Source organism: Pan troglodytes, chromosome 10 (genome assembly GCF_028858775.2).
Source record: "Pan troglodytes isolate AG18354 chromosome 10, NHGRI_mPanTro3-v2.0_pri, whole genome shotgun sequence".
NCBI lineage: Eukaryota > Metazoa > Chordata > Mammalia > Primates > Hominidae > Pan > Pan troglodytes.
In genome coordinates, this window is record NC_072408.2 from 42,311,418 (window position 1) to 42,332,291 (window position 20,874).

The window sequence follows — 20,874 nt, forward strand, 5'->3', positions numbered from 1 at the left end:
TCAAATTCTTTCTATTCTATTCCTTCCTATTCTCCCTGCCATCACCTTCTTTATGCTTGGATTCCTCCAAAGTCTCCTAGCTGGCCTCCTTGATTAGTCTCTCATTCTAATCCATGTTGCATACATACTATTGAAAAGCCAGTCTTCCTTAAATTCTACTCTTCTAGTCAAAATCTATCATTATTTTCCTGTTTTCTCTTTATTTATTTATATTTATTATTTATTTATTTATTTATTTATTTTTGAGACAGGGTCTCACTCTGTTGCCCAGACTGGAATGCAGTGGCGTAATCTCGGCTCACCACAACCTCCCCCTCCCAGGCTCAAGCGATTCTCCTGCCTCAGTCTCCTGAGTAGCTGGGATTGTAGGCGCGCGCCACTACCGCTCGGCTAATTTTTGTATTTTTAGTAGAGACGGGATTTCACCATGTTGGCCAGGCGGGTCTTGAACTCCTGGCCTCGAATGATCCACCTGCCTTGGCCTTCCAAAGTGCTGGGATTACAGGCGTGAGCCGCCCCCCTGGGCCCTTTTCTCTTTAAAGCTATTTAAGGCTGGACGCGGTGGCTCACGCCTGTAATTTCAGCACTTTAGAAGGCTAAGGCAAATGGATCACCTGAGGTCAGGAGTTCGAGACCAGTCTCACTAACGAGGTGAAACCCCGTCTCTACTAAAAATACAAAATTAGCTGGGCATGTTGGCTCACGCCCATAATTCCAGCACTTTGGGAGGCTGAGGCAGGCATATCACAAGATCAGGAGTTCGAGACAAGCCTGGCCAACATAGTGAAACCCCGTCTCTACTAAAAATACAAAAATTAGCCAGGCGTGGTGGCGAGCTCCTGTAGTCCCAGCTACTCGGCAGGCTGAGGCTGAGGCTGAGGCAGGAGAATCACTTGAACCTGGGAGGCAGAGGTTGCAGTAAGCTGAGATCACACCACTGTACTCCAACCTGGATGACACAGCAAGACTCCATCTCAAAAAAACAAACAAACAAAATACAAAATTAGCCTGGCATGGTGGTGCATGCCTGTAATCCCGGATACTTGGGAGGCTGAAGCAGGAGAGTCGCTTGAACTCAGGAGGCGGAGGTTGTGGTGAGCCAAGATTGTGCCATTGCACTCCAGCCTGGGCAATAAGAGCAAAACTCTGTCTCGAAAAAAAAAAAAGAAAGGGCTATTTATACCTGGATTTTCAGGCTCTTTATAACCTAGCACCATGGCATTCACCCAAGTTTGAATTTGTTTTTTTTTTTGTTTTGGGGGGTATTTTTTTCTTTTTTTTTTTTGAGACGGAGTCTCGTTCTGTCGCCCAGGCTGGAGTGCAGTGGTGCGATCTCCGCTCATTGCAAGCTGTGCTTCCCGGGTCACGCCATTCTCCTGCCTCAGCCTCCCGAGTAGCTGGGACTACAGGCGCCCGCTGCCACACCTGGCTAATTTTTTTGTATTTTTAGTAGAGATGGGGTTTCACCGCGTTAGCCAGGATGGTCTCGATCTCCTGACCTCGAGATCTGCCTGCCTTAGCCTCCCAAAGTGCTGGGATTACAGGCATAAGCCACTGTGCCCGGCCGTTTTGGGGGGTATTTTTTGGAGACAGAGACTTGCTCTGTTGCTCAGGCTGGAGTGCAGTGGCACAATCACAGCTCACTGCAGCCTCAAACTCTTGGACTCAAGCCATCCTCCCACCTCACCCTCCCCAGTAGCTGGGACTACAGATGTGCACCACCACACACCCAGCTAATTATTTTATTTTTTGTAAAGATGGGTTCTAGCTTTGTTCCCCAAGTTGGTCTTGAACTCCTTGCCTCAGGCAACCCTCTTGCCTCGGCCTTCCAAAGTGCTGGGAGGCGTGAGCCACCATGCCCAGCGAAGTACTTATTTTTGTACACTATGATGCTTTCTACATATATTAGTTTTATTTTCTCAACTAGAAAGCATTCTCAGCTGAGCACTCTGGCTGACACCTATAATCCCAGCACTTTGAGAGGCCGAGGTAGGAGGATCACTTGAGCCCAGGAGTTAGAGGCCAGCCTGGGCAACGTAGCAAGACCCCATCTCTACAAAAAAATTTTAAAATTAGCCAGGTGTGGTGGCGCATGCATGTAGTCCCAGCTACTTGGGAGTCTGAGGCAGGAGAATCACTTGAACCCAAGAGATTGAGGTTACAGTGAGCTATGATCATGCCACTGCATTCACTGGATGACAAATCGAGACCTTGTCTCTAAAAAAGAATAAAGAAAGAAGAAAAAAGAAAACGTTCTCTGGGGCCTACCGACACAGTGGCTCACACCTGTAATCCCAGTGCTTTGGAAGGCACAGGTAGGAGGATTGCTTGAGGCCAGGAGTTCAAGGCCAGCCCTGGGCAACATGAGACCCATCCTAACAAAAAATTTTAAAAATTAGCCTCAGGCCAGGCACAGTGCCTCACGCCTACAATCCCAGCATTTGGGGAAGCAGAGGCAGAATGATTGCTTGAGGCCAGGAGTCCAAGACCAGCCTGGGCAACACAATGAAGGCCCCCTCTCTACCAAAAAAAATAGCTAGGCATGGTGGCACTCGCCTGTACTCCCAGCTACTCAGGAGGCTGAGGTAGGAGATCACTTGCATTCAGGAGTTCGAGGCTGCAGTGAGCTGTGATTATGCCACTGCCTCCAGCCTGGGTGACGACAGAGTGAGACCCTGTATTTAAAAATACATACATACATACATAGCTATAATCACACCACTGCACTCCAGCCTGGATAACAGAGTGAGACCCTGTATCTAAAAATAAATACATCATACATACATACATATATACATACATACATACATACATACATACATACATACATAAAATTAGCCGAGCATGGTGGTGCACACCTGTAGTCCTAGCTACTTGGGAGGCTGAGACAGAAAGATTGCTTGAGCCCAGGAGTTCAAGGTTTCAGTGAACCATGATCATGCCATTGCACTCCAGCCTGGGTGACAGAGCAAGACTGTCTCTTAAAAGAAAATGACCAAGTGTGGTGGCTCACACCTACAATCCCAGCACTTTGGGAGGCTGAGGTGGGCAGATCACTTGAGGTCAGGAGTTCAAGACCAGCCTGGTCAACATGATGAATCCCCGTCTCTACTAAAAATACAAAAATTAGCTGGGCATGGTGGTGCACACCTGAAATCCCAGCTACTTGGGAGGCTGAGGCAGGAGAATCACTTGAACCCGGGAGGCGGAGGTTGCAGTGAGCCAAAATTGTACCACTGCATCCAAACTAGGTAACAGAGTGAGACTCTGTCTCAAAAAAAAAAAAAAAAAAAAAAAGGCTGGGCATGGTGGCTCACGCCTGTAATCCCAGCACTTTGGGACACTGAGGCGGGTGGATCACAAGGTCAGGAGATCGAGACCATCCTGGCTAACACAGTGAAACCCCATCTCTACTAAAAATACAAAAAATTAGCCAGGCATGGTGGCGGGCGCCTGTAGTCCCAGCTACTCGGGAGGCTGAGGCAGGAGAATGGCATGAACCCGGGAGGTGGAGCTTGCAGTGAGCCAAGATCATGCCACTGCACTCCAGCCTGGGCTACAGAGAGAGACTCTGTCTCAAGGAAAAAAAAAAAAAGAGCCAGCCTGGGCAGCATAAAGAAACCCCATCTCTACAAAAAAATACAAAAATTAGTTAGGCATGATGGCGCACACCTGTGGTCCCAGCTACTTGGGAGGCTGAGGTGGGAGGATCACTTGAGCCTAGGAGGCAGAGCTTGCAGTGAGCCGAGATCGTGTCACTGCTCTCCCGCCTGGGTGGCAAAGTGAGATCTTGTCTCAAAAAAAGAAAAAAAAAGAAAAAGAGGCCGGGTGCGGTGGCTCATGCCTGTAATCCCAGCACTTTGGGAGGCTGAGGCAGGCGGATCACTTGAGGTCAGGAGTTTGAGACCAGCCTGGCCAACATTGTGAAACCCTGTCTCTACTAAAAATACAAAAAATTAGCCGGGCATGGTGGCATGCACCTGTAATCCCAGCTACTCGGGAGGCTGAGGCAGGAGTATCACGTGATCCTGGGAGGTGGAGGTTGCAGTGAGCCGAGATCACATTGCTGCACTCCAGCCTGGGTGACAAAGCAAGACTCTGTCTCAAAAAAAAAAAAGAAAGAAAGAAAAGAAAACATCATCTTAATTTTCAACAGCCAAAAGCCATATTTTCTTTTTTCTCCTGTTTTTTGTTTTTTGTTTTTTGTTTTTTTTTTTGAGACAGGTTCTGGCTCTGTCACTAGGGTGAACTGCAGTGGCACAATCTTGGCTCACTGCAACCTCTGCCTCCCAGGCTTAAGCCAATCTCTAAAAAAACTAGGATCACAGGCATGTACCACCACACCAGTTAATTTTTGTTGGTTGTTTTTTGTTTGTTTGTTTGTTTGTTTGAGATGGAGTTTCATTCTTGTTGCCCAGGCTAGAGTGCAATGGTGCAATCTCAGCTCACTGCAACCTCTGCCTCCCAGGTTCAAGCAATTCTCCTGCCTCAGCCTCCCAAGTAGCTGAGATTACAGGCATGCGCCACCATGCCTGGCTAATTTTGTATTTTTAGTGGAGACAGGGTTTCTCCATGTTGGTCAGGCTGGTCTCAAACTCCCGACCTCAGTTGATCCACTCGCCTCGGCCTCCCATAGTGTTGGGATTACAGGCGTGAGCCACCGCACCCAGCCAATTTTTGTATTTTTTGAAGAGATGGAGTTTCACCATGTTGCCCAGGCTGGTCTTGAACTCCTGAGCTCAAGGGGGGACTTGGCCTTCCAAAGTGCGAGGATTACAGGCCTTAGCCACTGCCCCAGCCTAAGAGCCATGTCTTAAATCTGGGCAGTACTCCTATATTCCTATCCCTCCCCTCCCCCAAACATATGCATGCTACAAGTGTATGCATGTAGCACCAAAACATATAGAAAGTATTCAGTAAAAACTTACTGATTTTTTTGGCTAGGCGCGGTGGCTCACGCCTATAATCCCAGCACTTTGGGAGGCCGAGGAGAGCAGATCACCTGAGGTTGGGAGTTCGAGACCAGCCTGACCAACATGGAGAAACCCCATCTCTACTAAAAATACAAAATTAGCCGGGCATAGTGGCGCGTGCCTGCAATCCCAGCTACTTGGGAGGCTGAGGCAGGAGAATCCCTTGAACTTGGGAGGCAGAGGTTACGGTGAGGCGGAGGTTGCAGTGAGCTGAGATTGCGCCATTGCACTCCAGCCTGAGCAACAAGAGGGAAACTGTATCAAAACAAAACGAAACAAACACTTACTGATTTTTTTAGGATTCATTAGAGCAGGTTCAGGGTTCTCTGATATATTTGCAGTCTGTTTGTTCACAAACCAGAGCCATTTGAAAGTTAGAGGCCACCTGCAAAGTAAGGAATTAGGTTTAACACAGGAGAGCCTTTAAAAAACCAGAAATGAGCCTGAACAGCAGGGTGCAGGAGAAGTTTGTTTGAACCTCATATCAAAGGTCTGAAAGTCCCTCCTCTGCCATAGCCATGCCCTTAGCTGCCCCCTCCTGTTCCACTTGAGTTGTGATTTTGGGTATGCCCTTACTAAAGTACTCTCTAAGCATAAAGGATGATACTACTTCTACTCACCCAGGGATGGAGGGAAAGTGGCTTTATCGTTAGCCAACCAAAGCTGCCAGAGTACCTTTTAAAACTATTTTGAGAAGTAGTGGTAACTTTTCCAAACACTCTGATTCAGAAGAGGTTTTGTTTAAATTTTTTTATAAAAATTGTGCTGTTTCCATGGAAAATCCCACTGGACTATTTTCAATTGATCAGGCTAGAAGGGGTGTTTTTGGGTTTTTTTGTTTGTTTTTTTGAGACAGAGTCTCACTCTGTCACCCAGGCTGGAGTGCAGTGGCAGTGATCTCGGCTCACTGCAACCTCCACCTCCTGGGTTCAAGAGATTCTCCTGCCTCAGCCTCCTGAGTAGCTGGGACTACAGGCACCTGCCACTATGCCCACCTAATTTTTGTATTTTTTTGTAGAGATGGAGTTTCACCATGTTGGCCAGGCTGGTCTCAAACTTCTGACCTCAAGTGATACACCCATCTCAGCCTCCCAACATGCTGGGATTACAGGCATGAGCCACTGCGCCCAGCCAAGAAGGGGTGATCTTAACCCCAGGTCTCACTCCTTAAAATATCATTTAAACATTGTTCTGTATTTCTGTCATTCATTCTAGCGGTTTGGGGTATGAGATGAATCCCTGAAGTAGCATGCCAAGGAAACCCATCGTAATAGAGTTAGGATCTGTGAACAAGATTCAGGTCTAAAAAAGCAGGATTGGGAGGGAGAATGTAAAATTCAAGTTGCTTAAAAAGTTCCCATGGGTTACCAAGAGCCTTTCTCTTCAGAAGGGCAGAGGCACTGTGTTGAGGAGAGGCTCGTGCAGCCCCTGTGGGCATATTTTGGCTGGCAAATCTAAATCCGAATACCCTGGTTTCAGGAACTTGCTCTGGGCCTAGGTCTCTGTGAAATTAGGTCTATTGTTTACAGTTTCCTTTTCCAGCTCATGATCTTGCTGTCTTACTCCTCAGCCCCTAGATTTGCCTGGAATCCTTCAGAAGGTAACAGACCATTATTACCTCAGTGACCACTGAAAGACAAGGCACTATTTCTTACTCGGTAGCTTTAGTCAGCAAACTCAACCATCTGATCCTCAGTTTCTTCTCATCAGATTTTAACATCCATCTGCTTTTTCTGCTCACTTCAGACCTAGCAGGGAGTAAGTTTACGAAAGAAAATATTGCTTAACTATACTTGGTTTTCAAATCTAGAGGTTTCACAAAACTGTGTCACCTGTGTGGGTGGTTTGGTTTGGTTGGAGGTAAACGAGGTAAAACTAGCACTGAGAGAAAAGTGGGTACGTGGATAGTCACACAACAAAATACTGTTCAGTCTTCCCCCTGCTGGCTTTGAGGCAACACAACACAGACACCCTCTGGTGGCCTACCACCAGCCTTCGCCTACTAGAGCTCCATTAAAGCAAATTTGCCCTAACACAAAGACTCTCTCTCCAAATCAAAAAGTACAAATGCATTCTCTATATACTATTTAATATCAAGTTTTAATTTCAGATCAAAACTAAAACAGTTTCCTTTTCTTTCATGTCTACAGATCAAACTCCTACTCCAACTAGATTCCTGAAGAACTGTGAGGAGGTGGGACTCTTCAATGAACTAGCTAGCTCCTTTGAACATGAATTCAAGAAAGCTGCAGATGAGGATGAGAAAAAGGCAAGAAGCAGGACTGTTGCCAAAAAACTGGTGGTATTCAGACCTAGGCTATTTTTATTGTGCTTTGGGATAATTTTCTTAATTGGTTAAAACACAAAATCATGGGCTTAGTAGAGTAAAACCAGTAAAACCAGATAGTAGTCACTAATCCCAGTCAGCCATTCAGGTCTTTAGGAGTTCCAGATGATGGATCAGCACAAGTCTGTCGTCACCGAAAATTAGTCCTCTTGTTCTTCCAGGGGAGTATTAGTTTAATAATCTGTTTTTAAAAAAATATTTATATTATAAATATGTTGAAGATGTTAAAAGGTGATAAATTACTCAGATTTTGTTGGATAACATATTTGTTGCCAAATTCCACTCTTTTCTGAGCTGATCAGACTTCTCAGCTACACTGTTTTTTTTGAATCAGCAAGTCAATAAACATTTATCAAATTTCCACTCTTCTTTGTTTCAATATATGTGGTTTTTGCCTTTAAGTAGCTTTCTACTATTATTCAAAGCATTAAAGATAAAGAAGGATGTTCCTACTGTCTTTCAAAGGAGATCAACCAGGACAGTGAAAGAACTATAAACTATGTCACTTCGGGAACTTTTAAAGAAATCAAGTGGCCAAGCACATTGGCTCATGCTTGTAATCCCAGCACTTTGGGAGGCCAGGGTGGGAGGATTACAGGAGTTCAAGACCAGCCTTGGCAATAGCAGGACCTCCATGTTTACCAAAACAGTTTTAAAGATTGATCAGGCATGGTGGTGCATGCCTGTAGTCCTAGCTACTCGGGAGGCTGAAGCAGGAAGATTGCTTGAACCCAGGAGTTCAAGGCTGCAGTGAGCTATGATTGCACCACTGTGCTCCAGCCTGAGTGACAGAGTGAGACCCTATCTCTCTCTTTTTTTGTTGTTTGAGACAAGAGTCTTGCTCTGTTGCCCAGGCTGGAGTGCAGTGGCACGATCTCAGCTCACTGCAAGCTCCGCCTCCCAGGTTCACGCCATTTTCCTGCCTCAGCCTTCCGAGTAGCTGGAACTACAGGCGCCCACCACCACACCTGGCTAATTTTTTTTTTATGTTTAGTAGAGACGGGGTTTCACCGTGTTAGCCAGGATGGTCTCGATCTCCTGACCTCGTGATCTGCTCGCCTCGGCCTCCCAAAGGGCTGGGATTACAGGCGTAAACCACCACCCCTGGCCCGGAGACCGTATCTCTTAAAAAAAAAAAAAAAAGGCAAGGCGCAGTGGCTCACACCCGTAATCCCAGCACTTTGGGAGGCCAAGGCAAGCAGATCACAAGACCAGCCTGACCAACATGGTGAAACCCCATCTCTACTAAAAATACAAAACTTAGCCAGGCGTGGTGGCGCACGCCTGTAATCCCAGCTACTCAGGAGGCTGAGACAGGAGAATCACTTGAACCCGGGAGGCAGAGGTTGCAGTGAGCCAAGATCATGCCACTGCATTCCAGCCTGGGCGACAGAGTAAGACTTTGTCTCAAAAACAAGAAAGAAATTGAGGAAATTTTGGTTGGAAAAGAGATCTAGTGTGAACAAATTGCGATCTTCAAGAGTATTCATTAAAAGAGGGATTACATTTATTCCTTGTGGTCCAAAGGTAGAAGTAGGACCACTGGGTGGAAGCTGTCACAAAATATGTTCAATTATATGTAGACCACTTAGTAGAGATATTGCAGAGGGGATTAAAATGCTGGAATCCCTTCTAATCCTGAGGCGCTATGATTCTCTGATTTTAGCCTTTATATAGTTCAGATCCCTAGATAATCCCTTAGTTTGGAAGACGAGAGGAAATACTTGAAGAAGCAGAGTCAAAGGAAGATAGTTCCCATGGAATAAGGGGCTTGGGGGAAAAAGAAAAATGCAAAGATCAAATTTTACTTTAGAATTAGAATTCTAGGTTATTGGTCACTATTTTTAAAATCAAGTCTGTGTTCCTGATTTTCTGGAATCTTAAAAGATTCCAACATCTCTATCCCAAAACATATATATAAACACATTAACCTCACAATTGCATGGTATAGTGAGGCATGGGATCCTATCAGAATATAGAATAGCTGGAACCGCTTCTGTTTTTCCCTATATTTAAGAAAAAATTTCCATGGGAGCTCTTTCCTTCTAAGAGGGCATACATAGCAGGTAAATCAAGATAGTTATACATGACTTTTCCATCCAGTTTAAGTGGTAAGAAAGCAAGATAGTGTCTTTATCACTGGAGTTATTTCCAAGTTCCATAGATTTCTATGAGTTTCTTTTTATGCTATCTCCCTTAAACTAACAGAAAGAGGGCTGCGCGAGGCATGGTGGTTCACACCTGTAATCCCAGTGCTTAGGGAGGCCACACAGGAGGATTGCTGGAACTCAGGAGCTCGAGACCAGCCTGAGCAGCATGGTGAGACCTATCTCTACAAAAAATTTAAAAATCAGCTGAGTGTGATAGCACACGCCTATGATCCTGGCTACTTAGGAGGCTGAGCCTAGGAGGTCAAGGCTGCAGTTAGCCATGATTGAACCACTGCACTCCAGCCTGGGCAGTGGAACAACACCCTGTCTTTATTTATTTTATTTTATTATTATTTATTATTATTATTTTTTTGAGACAGAGTCTCCCTCTGTCACCCTGGCTGGAGTGCAGTAGCGCAATCTCGGCTCACTGCAACCTCCACCTCCCAGGTTCAAGCGATTCTCCTGCCTCAGCCTCCCGAGTACCTGGGATTACAGGTGCATGCCACGACGCCTGGCTAATTTTTTTGTATTTTTAGTAGAGATAGGGTTTTGCCATGTTGCCCAGGCTGGTCTCAAACTCCTGAGCTCAAGCAATCTGTCCACCTCAGCCTCCCAAAGTGCTGGGATTATAGGCGTGAGCCACCGCGCCTGGCCCAGACCCTGTCTTTAAATAAATTAATAAAGCAGGGAAACTCAGTAGCACATATTTGTAGTTCTACTTTTTTTTCTTTTTTTTTTTTTGAGACGGAGTCTCACTCTGTCATCCAGGTGGAGTGCAGTGGTGCGATCATGATGGCTCACTGCAACCTCCGCCTCCTGAGTTCAAGTGATTATCCTGTCTCAGTCTCCCAAGTAGCTGGGACTACAGATCCGTGCCACCATGCCTGGCTAATTTTTGTATTTTTAGTAGAGACAGGGTTTCACCATGTTGGCCTGGCTGGTCTCGAACTCTTGACCTCATGATCCACCCACCTCAGCTTCCCAAAGTGCTGGGATTACAAGCATGAGCCACTGTGCCTGGTCTCGTATTTTTTTTGAGACAGAGCCTCACTCTGCTGCCCAGGCTAGAGTGCAGTGGTGCTTGCAACCTCAAACTCCCAGGCTCAAGTGATCCTCCCGCCTCAGTCCCTGGAGTAACTAGGACTACAGGCACTCACCACCACACCCAGCTAATTTTTGCATTTATTTTTAGAGATGGGGTTTTGCCATGTTGCCCACACTGGTCTTGAACTCCAGGGCTCAAGAGATCCACTAGCCTCAGCTTCCCAAAGTGCTGAGATAACAAGCGTGAGCCAACACACCTGGTCTTGTAGTTCTGCTTTCAAATGGCAGAACTAGCCACAGTCTTTTGTCATTTTTTTTCATTCATTCATTCATTCATTCATTCATTCATTCATTGACAGGATCTTGCTCCGTCTCCCAGGCTAGAGTGCATTGGTAGAATCTTGGCTCACTGCAGCCTCCACCTCCTGAGCTTAACCAGTTCTCCCACCTCAGCCTCCCAAGTAGCTGGGACTACAGGCACGTACCACCATGCCTGACTAATTTATTTTCATAGAGACAGGGTCTCACTATGTTGCGCAGGCTGGTCTCAAACTCCTGGGCTCAAGCAGTCCTCCCACCTCGAACTCCCAAAGTGCTGAGATTACAGGCATGAGCCACCACACCTGTCCAAGAAAGGGTTTTGCTATTTGCACAGGCTGGTCTAGAATTTCGGGCCTCAGGTGATCCTTCCACCTTGGCCTCCCAAAGTGTTGCGATTACAGGCATGAGCCACCACACTTGGCCTATGAGGGATTTTATACCCAATTTATTATAGGCAAATTCAAGAAAATTAGCTTCCCATAAAAAGCTTCAAGTCTTTTTCATTGCCATTTTAGCTCAGTTGACACTTCCGGGAGACTAGTTTATAGTCAGCCCTTTCCTCACTGGGCATTCCTTGGTGTATCCTCCTGCCTGTACAGGAGTGGTCTTTACTTCCCCTTAATGAGAAGTACAGGCTCAGTGGAAGAGTCTCCAGAAGTGTTTAATGAGCGTGGAACTTTGCTGAACCACAGCTTTGCTAGGAGATGCCCTAGAGGATTTCAAATCTATGGTTGTATTTACTTAGAGGCTTCTCCTTCCCACTAGTCTCTGACTTAAGAGATCTCAGAATTAGCTAAATTGGACCTGACATCTTAGCTATGTAGAAAAAATGAGGCAGAAATGAAGCTACTTTTGCTGTTGCTCACCCTCCTCAGATTGGGGAAAATGAACCACTACTACCTTCTCTAATGTAGTAGATATCACATTATCTTTAATTTACTCAGCTAGCTATCAAGAAGGTTTCTAAGGGTTAGGGTAGCAAGGGAAGATCTTGAAACAAGCAGTTGCTTCACCAAGAAGCCTGGGATACAGGATAGATAGAACAAAGGATCCACTTTGTTATGAAACTGAACTGCAATGCCAACCCTCCTATCCTGGTTCAGTGTCAAGGCCATTATCTCAGATGGTTTATTGTTCCCTGCAAGGCCGTTTACAGTTCTGTGAGGTGATTGCATCACTGCCAGGAAAGTGCTCTCTTTCCTTTCTGGTTTTCTCCAGTCTTGCTCCTAAGACCAAGTTGTCATTTATTTCACCAATCAGATGATCAGCCTTTCTTTTCTGTTACCCCAAACCCCTTGTCTACCTGATACATCCAGCACCATATTTTGGGGTGAGATCACCATCAAGCATGGTGAGTTCCCCAGAAAATACCTTTCCTATCTGGTTTGCAGTACTTGAATAGCCAGTTTGTCTTTGTTTGCTTTTGGTAATTGGGTAATCCTTGTTGGCAGAGAAAGTGTTCACAGCTCTCCAGTGGCCAGCAGATTCAGGAATTATTTTGATTTCCTGAAAAATATTATCATAATATTTGCATGGATTTAAATGGCATCTTTTTTTTCAGGTCTTTATAAATATTTGTTTACCATTGGTGAAGCAGGTATCATCTTCATCTTATAGTTGGGGAAACAGAAGCCCTGAGAATTACCGACAAAATGATTTGGCCAGAATTGTACATAAAACATAAGGGGCCCATATTTCTTGGCCGGATGCAGTGGCTCACGCCTGTAATCCCAACACTTTGGGAGGCTGAGGCAGGTGAATCACCTGAGGTCGGGAGTTCGAGATCAGCCTGACCAACATGGAGAAACCCCATCTCTATTAAAAATAAAAAATTAGCTGGGCGTGGTGGCACATGCCTATAATCCCAGCTACTTGGGAGGCTGAGGCGGGAGAATCTCTTGAACTTGGGAGGTGGAAGTTGCAGTGAGACGAGATCACACCATTGCACTCTAGCCTGGGCAACAAGATTGAAACTACGCCTCAAAATACAAAACAAAACAAACATAAGGGGCCCACATTTATTTGACATGCAGTTCAGTGCATTGAATAAGAGCAGAACTTCTTAGAAGCATATTCCCTTATCTTGGAAATGGGAAAATATAGATTCAACCTGAAAGGAATCATAGGGTTAAACTCTGTTCATTTTTCTTTCACAACAGGCTGCTGCTGGGCCCCTTGACATGTCTCTGCCTTCCACACCAGACATCAAAATCAAAGAAGAAGAGCCAGTGGAGGTAGACTCATCCCCACCTGATAGCCCTGCCTCTAGTCCCTGTTCCCCACCACTGAAGGAGAAGGTAAATTCTCTACCAAGGATCATCTCAAATGTTAATTGATAAAGTTTTGATTCGTTAATTATATAAATAGTGTGTCCTAACTACTCAGGAGGCCAAGATGGGAGAATCACTTGAGCCCAGAAATTCAAGACCAGCCTGGGCAACATGGAGAAACCCCATCTCCACTTAAAATACAAAAATTACCTGGGCATGGTGGAGCATGCCTGTAGTTCCAGCTACTTGAGAGTATGAGGTGGAGGATCACTTAAGCCCTGGAGGTCGAGGCTGCAGTGAGCTGTGATTGCTCCACTGCACCCCAGCCTGGGCAACAGAGTGAGACTGTCTCAAGAAAACAAAAAAGTATGTATTATAGGAGGACCGATTGTATTTAAAGGAATGTTATTTAGAAGATTTATATAAATTATACCTATTCTCCTTCCCAGCAATTTCACTTATAAGTCTATATGGAAGAGAAATTAGTGCATATGTCTACCAAAAGAAGTATGTTAGAATGTTCATAGCAATTGTATTCTTTTGTTGTTGTTGTTGTTGTTGTTGTTGAGACAGTCTCACTCTGTCACCCAGGCTGGAGTGCAATGGCGTGATCTTGGCTCACTGCAACCTCTGCCTCCCAGGTTTGAGTGATTCTCCTGCCTCAGCCTCCCAAGTAGCTGGGACTACAGGTGCGTGCCACCACGCCCGGCTAATTTTTGTACTTTTAGTAGAGATGGGGTTTCACCACATTTGTCAGGCTGGTCTCGATCTCCTGACCTCAGGCGATCTGCCCGCCTCGGCCTCCCAAAGTGCTAGGGTTACAGGATTGAGCCACCGCGCCCAGCCAGCAATTGTATTCTTAATAGCCAAAAATCAGTCAGGCACGGTGGCTCATGCCTGTAATCCCAGCACTTTGGGAGGCCGAGGTGGTGGAATCACTTGAGGCCAGGAGTTCAAGACCAGCCTGGCCAACATAGTGAAACCCCATCTCTACCAAAAATACAAAAATTAGCTGGATGTGGTGGTGTGTGCCTATAATCCCAGCTACTCGGGAGGCTGAGATAGGAGAATTGCTTGAATCCAGGAGGCCAAGGTTTCAGTGAGCCAAGATTGCACCATTGCACTCCAGCCTGAGCGACAGAGCGAAACTCCGTCTCAAAAAAAAAAAAAAAAGTGAACTGATAATTACACAGCAATGTGAGTGAATCCCACAAACATATCCAACAACAACAAAAAAGTCATACACAAAAGTACATACTTATAAAATTCAAGAAGAGGCAAAACTGTTTGACAATGATAGAACTCAGGATAGCATTTACCTCCTGTGAAGGAATGATGTGGATTGGAAAGGGACATAGAACTTTCTGGGGTGCTGGAAATGGTCTGTATCCTGATTTTACATCTGTAACAAGTCATCTTGTTTTTTTTTCTTTTGAGAGAAAGTCTTGCTCTGATGCCCAGGCTGGAGTGCAGTGGTGCAATCTCAGCTCACTGCAACGTCTGCCTCCCAGGCTCAAGCAATTCTCTTGCTTCAGCCTCCCAAAGTGCTGGGATTACAGACGTGAGCACCGCACCCAGCCTAAAAGTCATTTTGTTGTTATGACTTTAATGCACATCACTGTATGTTATACTTCAATTAATAAGTGAGAAAGAAAAATTCACATAATTCATAAATTGGACATCTAACAGTTTCGAAAAAATGTCATCCTAGAGAGAAGTGATTTAAAGGAAGTATCTACTAGGAGTCTGATGATTATTCTTTTTAAAGGAAGTACTTTCATGAAGTACTATTTTTAATACATTTATTGAAATATAGTACATGTACAGAAAAGTATATAAATTGTAATTATATAACTTACTGAATTTTCACGAAGTCAGTAGTCTGTATAACCAGCACCTAGATCAAAAACATTTTCTTAGAACCTCAGAAGCCCCCTCATGCTTCCTCCTTCTTTCAATCTACTGCTCTGCCAGTGGTTGTTAATTTTAACATCCACTATGGATAGAGCATCTATATCTCATGTTACTTCCCTCCAAATTTGATAACTTCTCAAATCTGTCTTCTCATAAACATTACAACCATCCCATCTCCTCCCTTTTCTTTTTTTTTTTTTTTTTTTTTTTTTTTTTGAGGCAGAGTCTCGCTCTGTCGCCAGGCTGGAGTGCAGTGGTGCGATCTCAGCTCACTGCAACCTCCTCCGCCTCTCTCCTCCCTTTTCATCAGCAACAAAGTCCTACAGACTGTCTGGGGATGCTGTCAAGGCCATTTGACCACTGGCAGTCTAAAATCTTAAGAAGTTAACAATGAGAGCAGTTTGTTTTATTACAGTATGATCATTATCCAAACTTCCATAGCCCTTTTTTAAGAGGTGTGTTGGAGATGTTGGGTTGCCTCATTACCATCATTACCAGTATTCCTGCCTTTTCCCATTGAAGTTCAGAGGACACTTGGTATCAAGTTTAGAATGAGAGTATCTAGATTGTGAAAAATTATAACAGTCTCTAGAATTTATATGGTACTACAGTGCTGCTTCAAAGATTTCAAGTGATATTCCAACTGTCATCTTATTTATGTAGCCATTGTCTCTGAAAGGGGAGATGACCAAGAGATCTTAATACACCATTCCTCCTGAATGGATGAGTGAGTTATGGGTCCCTGATCCTGATGGAATCAGGTCATGATTTAATGAGTGGCTCTAATGCTCTTTCCAATAAATTTGTACTGGATTTTACCATCTATATATTTCCCTATAAGCACACCTTAAAACATTTTGTGATCTGTTGGTTTCTTTTCTCCAGGAGGTTACCCCAAAGCCTGTTCTGATCTCTACCCCCACACCCACCATTGTACGTCCTGGCTCCCTGCCTCTCCACTTGGGCTATGATCCACTTCATCCAACCCTTCCCTCCCCAACCTCTGTCATCACACAGGCTCCACCATCCAACAGGCAAATGGGGTAAGTACAGAGAGCAGGGAGAAGTAGTGAAGGCTGCATTTCTTTCCATTACATGAAACTATTTGATAAAACTGGGACTGTTTTTCAATACCCAAGGAAAAGAAGTCACTGAGATTATCTCTCAAAATAAATTTTTCCCCCATAAACAGAATCTTCTTTACCTTTTTAATAGACAAGCAAATATTTATTTGGAGGTAATACTTTTTGGTTTTTTTGGGTTTTTTTGAGATGGAGGCTTGCTCTGTCGCCCAGGCTGGAGTGCAGTGGCGCGATCTCGGCTCACTGCAAGCTCCGTCTCCCGGGTTCAGGCCATTCTCCTGCCTCAGCCTCCCGAGTAGCTGGGACCACCGGCTCTGTCGCCCAGGCTGGAGTGCAGTGGCGCGATCTCGGCTCACTGCAAGCTCCGTCTCCCGGGTTCAGGCCATTCTCCTGCCTCAGCCTCCCGAGTAGCTGGGACCACCGGCGCCTGCAACCACGCCCAGCTAATTTTTTGTATTTTTAGTAGAGACGGGCTTTCACCGTGTTAGCCAGGACGATCTCAATCTCCTGACCTCGTGATCCGCCTGCCTCTGCCTCCCAAAGTGCCGGGATTACAGGCGTGAGCCACCGTGCCCGGCCGGGGGTAATACTTTCTTAATTTAAGGGTTTAATACTTCTTTAATCTAAAAAGAGCTCTTAAAACATTAGAAGTTCATTACAGTGTGGAAACCACACCCTATTTCTAGTACCCTATTGGGGTACTACTGAATGAAACACTGAAACCCATTAAGTCTCCTCAGTCCCAGTTAGGGTTCTTGGTCTTTGCCACCTCTAATTTTATTTGTCTGTTTGTCTTCACTCCTGGCTCGGTACCCATGGGTTAAGAGGCTGTTGTCAGGATTCAGATTCTTAGAGCTTATTGTTCTCTGGACCCACTAGGAAAAATAAAAAGGGACAACTTCTTTTTGAGGCAGGGTAGAGCAAGCCATGGAAAGAAACAAGAGAAACATTCAGATTTGGCCATCATGTGACCTAACTCAGCTTTGCAAAATGACGACTTTGATCCAACTTCCCCTTTCCCAAGGCAAGCCAGTGGTAGGGATGTTTAATTGTTCTAAACCCTTTAATAGGATTAGCTTCCTACTATTTGAGTTTGCTTAATTTGCAAAGTATAAAGATTTTGCCATTTTTCTCCATCTATAAGGTAAGTTGAATAGGATTCCCTGCCTTCTCACCTTCATGAGGGTGTCAAGATTTTTACCATGCTGCCCTATACCTTCCCTAACTAGAGAAGACTGGAAAATCTTCTGTAATTATAAGAGGAAGATCCATGGACAAAAGGTCTGTGTTATGAGCATTTCACTTCATGTCTCCTCTAGGTCTCCCACTGGCTCCCTCCCTCTTGTCATGCATCTTGCTAATGGACAGACCATGCCTGTGTTGCCAGGGCCTCCAGTACAGATGCCGTCTGTTATATCGGTGAGCTCTGTAGTTGGGGCAGCCAACCCTACCAACATGGTAATCCTTCCCTTCCACCTGAATGGTCATAAAATACACATGAGCCCCAGGGAAATGTGGGCTCTGATCTATATTAGTTGAGCATGGCAGCCTGCCTAAACTCTTCACTAACCTCTGCCAATCCAGCACTATGGAACACTAGACAAAGACTCATCTGGACAATTGGCTCCTGGTCTAGGAATTGATCTTGCCAGCCCACTGATTAGTTGCTTTCACTTGGCACGTAGCACCTCCCAAATTGCCCAACATTTTCCTCAAGATAACAGCCCCAACCCTTCCCACAGAAATTGCCCCAACACTGAAGGATTAAATTCCCTACTCTGGTGCTCCATGGAGAAAGGTATTTCCCAGGCTGTCCCTGCACGCCCTATGGGCACATTGCACACAACAGGCCCTGACGTGCCAATCTCAAAAGCGCTTCATTTTAGGGAAACTGTTGCCCCACCGATGGTATTATGTTCCCTTCTCTTTTTTTTTTTCCTTCTCTCGATCCAGCTGGCCAGACCTGTGTCCATGGTGCCCAACATTCCTGGTATCCCTGGCCCACCAGTTAACAGTAGTGGCTCCATTTCTCCCTCTGGCCACCCTATACCATCAGAAGCCAAGATGGTGAGTACATCCCAGTCTGGGGCAATGTTGGCCTTTCTGAAAGAAGTGGGTGATACCAGCCTAGGTCTTTCAAGTGAGCCAAGCAAAGGAACCTTCTGGGGCTTGCAAAGCTAAGGACTCCCTGCTGTGGGGTCTGGAAAAGAAAAGACTCCAATTCATAGCTCCCATCTCCTCTCCCCACCTTTAGAGCCTGGTACATAGACCATGGCAGTGAAAAGAGGCAGCACAGATTGTTTGGAATGGAACACTTGCCATTTTAGGGTGACAGATGGAGGGTGGGCGAGTGGGCAGGGGAGCTGGCCAAGAGGTGAATAGCTGCGTAACCAGCATTTGGCCAGGCTCCAGGAGAGAGCTTTCATCTGGACACTATTGCTTTAACAACCCCCAGCCCCCAACTGTGCCCAGGATGATAGCCAGGGAACAGAGTAGGCATTTTAGGGATCCAGGTGCACATTTTCTCTGCCTGTCATTTTCTCTTAATTCCTCTGTTAAGGGAGAACTAGAGTGGAAATTTTAGCTATCTATAAGGTCAATAATAAAATCTAAGGCCACTCTTCTCATCCTTGATAGAATCTGATCCTTAACAAGCATTTTTTCTTATCTTTGCCCACAGAGACTGAAAGCCACCCTAACTCACCAAGTCTCCTCAATCAATGGTGGTTGTGGAATGGTGGTGGGTACTGCCAGCACCATGGTGACAGCCCGCCCAGAGCAGAGCCAGATTCTCATCCAGCACCCTGATGCCCCATCCCCTGCCCAGCCACAGGTCAGTGGCTCTTACTCTTTATGTCATATCTTTATGACGTATCTTTATGTCATATCTATTGTTCAAGGAGCAGAAAATTAGAGAAGAATGGACTTCAGCTTTCTGGGTTTCTTCCTGCTTACTTTGGTTCTTGATGGCAGTTTGACTATAGCAAAACGTACCATTCTTTTTATTATTTATTCATTTTTATTTTAGCTGAGACCATCATGTAATAACAAAAACACACCATTCTTTATTCACCCTTGTGTTAGACTTTCATGCAAACAGACTGAGTAATGCAGAACTGTTGCAGCAGCGGCCTCACTTTTTTTTTTTTTTTTTTGAGATGGAGTTTCGCTCTTGTTGCCTGGGCTGGAGTGCAGTGGTGCAGTCTCAGCTCACTGCAACCTCTGCCCTCCGGGTTCAAGCGATTCTTCTGCCTCAGCCTCCCGAGTAGCTGGGATTACAGGCACCCACCACCATGGCCAGCTAATTTTTTGTATTTTTAGTAGAGGCGGGGTTTCACCATGTTGGCCAGGCTGGTCTCCAACTCCTGACCTGAGGTGATCCACCCATCTCGGCCTCCCAGAGTGCTGGGATTCCAGGCGCGAGCCACCATGCCCAGCCCCATTTTTTCCATATATGAGTCATGGTTTAGTCTATCTGTAGAATCCTCTAAAATATGACAGAGCCTTACTTCAAGCCACACAGTAAACAAAAGAGGCTCCCCTAGTCTCTTTCCTATCTATTAAGTCTTAAATAAAAGTAATAACTTACCTGATAAGATTTTACAACAAAAACCATAACAATATATTAATGAAATGTGATGTTACAGTGTTAAGATACCTCAAAAAATAGGCTGGGTGAGGTGGCTCACGCCTGTAATCCCAGCACTTTGGGAGGCCGAGGCAGGCGGATCTTCTGAGGTCAGGAGATCAAGACCAGCCTGGCCAACATGGCAAAACCCTGTCTCTACTAAAAATACAAAAAATTAGCTGGGCATGGTGATGTGCGCCTGTAATCCCAGCTACTCAGGAGGCTGAGGCAGGAGAATCGCTTGAACCTAGGAGGTGGAGGTTGCAGTGAGCTGAGATCACACCACTGCACTCCAGCCTGGGTGATAGAGTGAGACTTTGTCTCAAAAGAAACAAACTAACAACAACAACAACAACAAAAAATAAATAAATAAAAATAAAAAAATATAAAAAAATAAGACACCAAAAAACACCTCATTACCAATTAAATCCCTTTTTATCACAGAGAAACTAAAATCCTAAAAAAGGCAGAGGGGTCCCATTTAGTTACCCATTTCTCTTCTCAAGGAGATCTCAGTTTTAACAAGATTCTTTGGAAACTGAATAGTCCTCAGTTTTCATATCATCTGCACTGAACAGGTGACAGCACCTGAGATTAGTTTCTAGAATTATACCCTTTGCCTGGCCCCTCTTTTCCTGATGTCACCACCTGCTTCATCAGTTACTGCCACATGTCCAAACATTTCATGGCCATATGCTACGGTAAAGCTTGGCCAACAACAAAAGCTTTCATTTGAGTTTTCCTGTTGGAAGCTAAGGCTGCCTACCCTCCTGTAACCCCACTGAAGCCAGTCCTGAAGATGGCAAAGGAGTAGCCCCCTTGCCTGAGTTGTGCTGCCTTCTCTCTTGGGGAAATGACATAGCTTCCTTTTTAGTTTTATTTGTTTATTTTTAAAATTTGTATTATAAATAGGCCAGGTTCAGTGGCTCACGCCTGTAATCCCAGCACTTTGGGAGGCCGAGGTGGGCGGATCACAAGGTCAGGAGTTCGAGACCAGACTGACCAACATGGTGAAACCCCATCTCTACTAAAAAAAATACAAAAATTAGCCAGGCGTGGTGGCGCACGCCTGTAATCCCAGCTACTCAAGAGGCTGAGGCAGAAGAATTGCTTGAGCCTGGGAGGTGGAGGCTGCAGTGAGC

At 45.2% G+C, this 20,874-nt stretch overlaps 1 protein-coding gene and 1 long non-coding RNA gene across 13 annotated transcripts in view; one reads left to right on the top strand and one right to left on the bottom strand.

Annotated features, from left to right (window-relative positions):
* Positions 1 to 20,874, top strand: part of ATF7 (activating transcription factor 7) — a 117,982-nt gene that overhangs the window by 74,932 nt on the left and 22,176 nt on the right. For 6 of the 12 annotated variants that reach the window (XR_010147743.1, XM_054663265.2, XM_009425266.4 and 3 more), the window contains 6 exons: positions 7,124 to 7,275; positions 12,998 to 13,135; positions 15,908 to 16,065; positions 17,424 to 17,523; positions 18,058 to 18,171; positions 18,785 to 18,937. Coding sequence is in view for 9 of the 12 variants with exons in the window: in XM_054663265.2 (XP_054519240.1) it covers positions 7,124 to 7,275; positions 12,998 to 13,135; positions 15,908 to 16,065; positions 17,424 to 17,523; positions 18,058 to 18,171; positions 18,785 to 18,937 (815 nt within the window). In the remaining 3 variants the exon portion in view is untranslated. 12 annotated transcript variants of the gene reach the window in all.
* Positions 7,271 to 18,894, bottom strand: LOC107967506 (uncharacterized). The gene is made up of 4 exons (XR_001707969.2): positions 18,809 to 18,894; positions 14,968 to 15,005; positions 12,210 to 12,344; positions 7,271 to 7,501 (listed from the first exon to the last, which is right to left on the bottom strand). It is a non-coding gene; the product is annotated as an uncharacterized LOC107967506 (long non-coding RNA).